The 6,686-nt window shown below is 44.4% G+C and overlaps 1 protein-coding gene across 1 annotated transcript; it reads right to left on the bottom strand.

The window, feature by feature from the left end:
- Positions 1-2,267: 2,267 nt before the first annotated feature.
- On the bottom strand, positions 2,268-5,682 carry TMEM35 (transmembrane protein 35). The gene is made up of 2 exons (XM_010133329.1): positions 5,452-5,682; positions 2,268-2,710 (listed from the first exon to the last, which is right to left on the bottom strand). Exons 1-2 carry the CDS (start codon positions 5,569-5,571, stop codon positions 2,324-2,326), a joined length of 507 nt encoding a protein of 168 aa, XP_010131631.1. The 5' UTR covers positions 5,572-5,682; the 3' UTR covers positions 2,268-2,323.
- Between the last annotated feature and the right edge of the window lie 1,004 nt (positions 5,683-6,686).

Genomic DNA, 6,686 nt, shown 5'->3' with positions numbered 1-6,686 from the left:
CTGATCGAAATTAAATTATGGGCTTGGAGACAAGAAGAAAGAAAAGTGCGGCGGGGAAGGAAAGAAAAAAAAAGAAGGAAGAGTAATAGCGTTGTGACGCTACAAAAGGACCAAATCGGGTCTTGGTGCCTCATCGCTGCAAAGGTGGCTGGTAGCTTCCAAAAATAGTTTGCAGATGCTGGGGGGCAATGATAGAGGTCAAGCCAATATAGAAAAATACAGAACTCTTGTTACTGGGCTCCAGGAAGAGCCTTGTCTTCCACCGTAACAAAGAACATGTAGCCCGTACGCGTGGATAGTACTTACTGCTGCAAATGTGAAGAGATGGGAAACGTTTCTCAGAATTCACTTACAGTCTGAAGTTTTTGCAGGCATAAGCTTTACTATGCTAAATATTTTACACTTACGGCATTCACACAGGCTTCAGTGAAGGAATGTTTCAAAAGACAAACGCTTGTTTCCAAAATACTGAGTTAGATGCACAACAGAGGGGCAGGTGGCCAAAAGGCTGCAGCAGCTGTTGTGAGTACTTTGTGTAGGAATACACGTCATGGTATGGTTTTGAGTTGGTGTTTTAATTTGGTTTTTAATTAAAAAGTTATTAACTCCAGTCAGGGCACGGTATGTTTAAGTGTCTTTTGGGAAGCAAAGCAAATTCTGTATGCATTTCGGATGACCTTGAGGTAGCCTGTAAAGACCAGAGATTGTCTAACAAAGGTGACCTGGTCCCAGTTTCCTTTGTTTAGGGTGCACATCTGGTAAGAGATAATGAGTCACTCTGGGGCTCTAGGAGGAGGATTTTCAGCTTATATATATTTGGAACTACATCTGTTTCAGCAGAAAAGAAGAAAACTGGATATGCTGCATATGAACACCCATAATAATTTTTATAGACATTTAACTGGAATGTTTAGTATCTTTTCTTGCTGCCACATTGTACTGAAGCAGAAATTTATCTGAGATTGTTTCATGAAAATGTTCAGATGTCTCTTTTAAATGCCTGTGGTTATTAATATATAGCCCAGTAATGTTCACATGACTTCCATCCTGCATCACCTTGTCTTTCTCATGATTCTGCCCATTTTAGGGATAGTGTTTGAGCACAGGAAAAATATTTTCAGATATGCATCTCAAAAAATAAATTTGTCTTGGTCAAGGTATTTCTCCAAACTTCAAAAAGTTTATTTTTAATGAATAATTAAGAAAATAAGGAAAAACTGAAAATCAACAAACATCTAGAAACACAAACTCAGAGGTAACACATGCTTCTTAAGACACTGTAAGATTTTTGATACAACACACAGGGATTCAGGCTCTGATGAAAGGACTTCCCTCACCTCACCAAAGTTGTATGTGGGATGAACCTGGTAGCTGGACATGTTCAATCCCTCATTATCAGCAAAACCCAACAATTCTATAAAGTTGCAGTAGTTGTGGAAAAAGGGATTTTTTTTCTTGTAAGGAAATAGGGAGCATGATGCTATTTGCCAATAGAAGATGGATATTTTGAAGTTCTTTGGGAAGTGCTGCTCCCCATCCCCTCGCTGAAGGTCCTTACTCTCTGGCAAGAGGAGTAAAGAGATGCCACTGCCTCGTGTGAAGCAGGCAAAAAAATTGCTGTTATCAATCAGACCACTGCCCCACTTTTAGAGCCTCTGCAAAGCATTGAAATCCAGGAAGATTCAAATAGCACATTCCACGTTTTCCCTGCACAACCAGTCCAAAGAAAGGAGTCTGCATAGAAGCACAAAAGCTAAGGGATCCCTTTCTCAGACACAACAAACAGCACTTTTATGCTCGGTAGGGTCCTTTCTCCCCTTGGCTATGGAAAAGGAAACCGACATGTGGATGGAGTTACACAAGCCAGCACAGGGACGCTCTGGTTATGTTGTACCCAGCCGCTGCTGCCAAGCCTGCAGTGTAGCAGAAGTGCTTCCAGGCCAGGTGTCAGCTGCTGTGGGCCTCGAGGCTCACGTTCAGGGACTGATCTTCCCACTGCAGCAGTGCTGAGGTAGCATGACTACCTGCCCAAGTCTTGGCCCGTGCTCTGGGGCTGGTTTGCAGCACCTGCTGAGGATGGCAGTGCTCCATCCAGGCTCCCAACTCCCTTCGAGCTGTCCTGGTGAAAGCTAGCTTGTTTTTTTCTATATTACAGCAGCAGCAAAAGCAGGACTACAGTGTGATGTAGACATACCATGTGTCTCTCAAACCCCAAGTGCAACTTATTTAGACAGACAAAAAATATAAACAGGTAAATAAAAAACAACTTTTCTAGGTGACTTTGGAGAGCTGCCTCGAGGGTCCGTATCTCTCATGCACTCAGCTAGGATACCTTCATTTTGCCTTTCTCAGGAGCTGCTTCATGGATGAGTGGTTGCTCATCCCCATTCACTGACAGGATCTTTTTTTCTGGTGGCTGTTCCTCAGGCTGGCGGGCAATCAGCAGACGACAGGTAAGCAGGATCCCAAAGACGAGGGCATGGGCGTAACGCTTGAGTGGATCTCCCACTAGCTGGTGAAAAAAGAGCACAGCCAGCACAAGGAGGAGAAGGAGAAAGTTTGCCATGTCTTTGGGGCGACCAGGCACCAGTGTCATGACAATGCCGCATGCCACTTCTAGGGCACCAATACTCTTGCGGAGAAGGATGGAGCTGACTCCCATCTTCTTTAGCATGGGGAGGGCCTGCACGTAGCTTTTGTATGCTCGTTTCTGAAATCAAGCCGTAATAGCACAGAACACCATGATGTGAGAAAGTAAAGGCAAAGATAGATGTGCAGTATGACCTAAAGATCCCTTCAATCATTACAGACCCCTCTGGCACAATATCCAATCTATATTCCTAAAGCATCTGTTGGAGAAATATTAACACCATCAACGTGCATTTCCCCCTTTATAAGCTCTTGTCTCCTTGCCGGAAAAGAGTTCTGCAACTTTGCACCCATCTCTGAGCTAGGACTAGGCCAGCGGTACCTTCTCCTGTACTGTGATGAGTGCTAGAAGTAGCAATGCAGAACCATGCTGTTAAAAAGAAGTACCTCTATCTAAGAACAGCTCATCCTTCATAAATAAATGACACACCTAGTCCCTGCAAGGCCAAGGCACAGCAAGTAAAACCTGCATTCTTTCTACCTCAAAGCAATTTACAATATCCCAGTATTTACGGGCAGTACAATCTTAGCATGGGACTATACATCAAACCTGAGATTTATCAACCCTAACCTGCACTTACTACACTTTATGATCTCTCTTTCCTCAGATGAGAGCAAGCTGACATTTGACATCCTGTGCCCCCTGGTTTATGATGGATTTAGAAGCAGTACAAGTCACAAGACTCAGCTTCCTTACATAGCTGTCTCATTGTTTTAGGGAAGAAACAACCTCTGTCCTTACACACACTCAGATTCTTGCATTTGAACATGGACTAAAAATGTTTTGTTAGGGTGGTTTTGGTTTTTATTATTTTTCAAACCAGCATCTATTTTTTATATATTTTAATAAAGCTCCTAGTTATTTGAGACACTGAAATTATTACCATTTACACTTGAGATGCTATCCCTGCACATACTCTTCCCATTGTATTCTCTGCTTTCTAATCAGGAAGAGGGAAATGGAAGCTGAATCTCAGGTACAGAGTTATCAGCTCTCACAGGCACTGATCAGGTCGTAGATTTACTTTCCTGTGATTTTGGAGACCTGCACTACATGCATACAGAACTTCCCCACTTCTCTGTAAATTTTGCTGCTTCCTTCTAAGAGGACCTGACGCTTCACATATAGTTTAAAAACGTATAGCATTGTAATTTTTACTACTAAGTAACTGAAGATCTGATGACACTCAAAGCGTATGCATTGTAAGCATGCATTTTAAACCTTCAGAGAATAAAACCTCAGAGTGTTGTGAAAAATATAGCTTTAAAAAGAAATGTACCATCAGCACGTCCTAGAGTACTCTGGCATTGTAAGTATTTTAATAGACAAACTAGTGTATCTGTTTTTTGCTGAATGAAGAACTCCAGGTTTGGCGTTGTAGGCAGATAACACAGATTCTCTGCTGGATCAGAGCAAGAAGCCATGCTTATTGAATGGAAAGATCAGGTTTTCACTGTCTCCACTACATTACAGACCACCCTGGCGTGCAGCACAGCTAAAGTGTGAAAACCTAATGAGCCATGAACATCGTAAGAAAGATGGTGCTATGTAATATCCAAATACTTCTGCTTTCTCTTTGTAAAAATGGAGATTTTTCCTACCTGTAGGCCTGACTCTTGGTAAAGCAGACAGAGACACAGAAGAAAAATATTTTACAGAGCAAGGATTTTGCAGTTCTTCTAGAATCTCAGTGCTTTTTTCTGTCCCTTATGTAGCAGAAGCTTAACAGCTTTGTTTTCAAGGCATTTTATCTCAGTGCCTTGCTCCTGGCGTTATTTCTTGATTATTCTCTGTGAGATCCCTGTGCCTGGCTGCAGACAAGGCACTGTGATTCAGATGTTGTCTGAGAGCTAAGGAAAAGCAGCTGGGCAGGTAGAGCAAAGAGAGAGAATGTGCTAGAAACTTCCAGCACAATTTTTTTAGGGGCACAAAAATTAAACCAATGCTTTTCAGCCACTGCAATAAATATAATGGGGGGGTGGGGGGGGGATAGCGGTGGAGGTTGTGGTTGGGAAGAGGGATGTAAGAGAATAAACAGACAAGGAAGCAAAACGTAGCAGCCAGTTCCTCGCTTGCCTGCAGCTCACAGCCAGCAAAGCTCTGCAGCAGAGCTGACCCTGAGCAGAACGGAGCACAAACTAGCTCACCAGCTAAGAAACGCACAGTGACTTCTCCCTCTCCTCAATCCTTTCCCATTAAGCGAGAGGCTTATTTCTCAGTCTACAGAGAATAAGGTGACTATTAATAATATCTTCTTCTACGAGCTAAGAATTTCAAAGCATTTCAGAGTCATCAAAATTAATCCCTGCACAAGTCTGGTGAGGTAGGGACAGTCAGTATCGTTATCCTTGCTTTCAATCACAGGATTCTGAGGATGATCGTCAGGCTGTCAAAGCAGGCATCTGCTTTTCCTACTGCTAGTCCAGAGGGTGGGTGTTCTCCCAGGGAATCAGCTTTACCTGCCTGCTATGTGTCTGGCACTTCTTCAGACTTTGCTTTTCACAGACCCTTGTGTCCCCATCTTTTGCAGGAATTGGCGTGCTGTACTACGCCATCCTCCTTGCCTCCCCTCCTCGTCCTTATCTACGAGAGGTTTCTCTGTGGACAGGCTCAGACAGAGCCCAGGCAAGGGCTGCCAGCATATCCTTGCCACAAGGCATTACTTGTTTCTCTCCTGCCTATCGCTCAGGACTCCAGAGCGGTCATCCTCTGTCTATCCGCTGCAAACGCTGCTTCTGCCACAAGGTTGAGGTGACAGAGCCCTAACGCATCTTCCTCCATGCTGCCGCTGCCGTACTCACCATCTCATTGTAGGCATCTCTGCTTAGCCGCGGGGTCAGTTTGATGGTCCCCATGAAGACGAAGAAGAGCCCGAGGGCCACTGAGAGGGCAATGATGGTGATAGTCCTGGGGGATGCCATGGAGCCACTCGGAACTGGTCCTGGTGAGGCCTTGGTGCTCTGGCTGCCAGCCCAGGCAGGAGATAGTCAGTCACCATTGAAGGAGATGAGGAATAAAGCTGCAGAGGCAGGGAGACTGACACTGGGAGGCGGATTCGGCTCCGCCACTCAGCAACCTCCGGGTCCTAATGCCCCACAGCCATGCAGCCAGAGCCTGGCAGCTCTAGCATTTGCTGAGCTACGAGCATTCCCACCACTCCTACCATTTCTTAATCATCCTCTGACTTAAGTCATCCTCTGGTTCCTTGTAGGTTTCACAGATTACCCACAGAAAGCTGAAACTGAGCCAGTTCTAGGGATGAAGGATGGCAGCCAAACACAGAGCACAGTTGCTCACTAGTGGAGAAATGAGGATGTGTTAGCAGAAGGCACAGGAGTAACCTGCTATGGAGGAAATGTGGTCAAGGGTCTCTTGGGCATAGGCAGCTCACAGTTTCAGATGCTCGGACACTCATACACAGTAAACAACATATTGCTTAATATATTTGCCCCAGAAGAGCAAAAAAGATATCTTGCCCCTGTGGCTCTCTTAGAAGCTAATGCCCAAAAGGGACAGTGAGGCCACTGTGTCACCCTCCCCTGCTGCAGATAAAACTTGTCATTTATGTTCAGCTCTCTAGAAACTAGTGGAAAGGTTTTCCTGATCCTCTCTTACTTTCTGATTTAAAGTCATTATCTCTCTCCGTCTAATTTGCAACAAATTTCTTTTTGACAAAAGCACAGCCAGACTAAGCAGAAATTCATATCTCACAGTGAGAAGCCAAGGTTTAATTATAGAAAACAGAACTGCTGGAAAACGACATCCCTCTCTATAAACTGAAAACAAGAGCCTGTAACAGCGCGCAAAAAAATCTTAACATTCGTGGGATAGTACAAGAGTGACACTTCCTCTGTCTGTGAGGAATCTCCCCATCACCTCCCCTTCTGGTGCAAAGTCTCAAGTCCTAAAACCATGTACTTTAAGCACCCATGGCTGAGAACTGGTGGCTGTTGTTATTCCAAACTCAGCGTTCCTTAGGACTGGAGTTGAAAGTCTGAAAATTAGAGGTAGGTCTCCCTGTTTCCTTGGGAGTTTA

Source organism: Buceros rhinoceros, unplaced genomic scaffold (assembly GCF_000710305.1).
Source record: "Buceros rhinoceros silvestris isolate BGI_N320 unplaced genomic scaffold, ASM71030v1 scaffold10963, whole genome shotgun sequence".
Lineage (NCBI taxonomy): Eukaryota > Metazoa > Chordata > Aves > Bucerotiformes > Bucerotidae > Buceros > Buceros rhinoceros.
The sequence above is the reverse complement of the archived record's forward strand: the minus strand, read 5'-3'. Positions and strand labels throughout refer to the sequence as shown.

What these genes read in the sequence shown, in the direction of transcription:
- TMEM35 (XM_010133329.1), bottom strand. Translation starts at nt 5,571, where the DNA reads ATGGCATCCCCCAGGACTATCACCATCATTGCCCTCTCAGTGGCCCTC. An exon ending in GAGATGCCTACAATGAGATG is followed by an intron (nt 2,711 to 5,451) that starts GTGAGTACGGCA and finishes GCTTGATTTCAG; the next exon opens with AAACGAGCATACAAAAGCTA.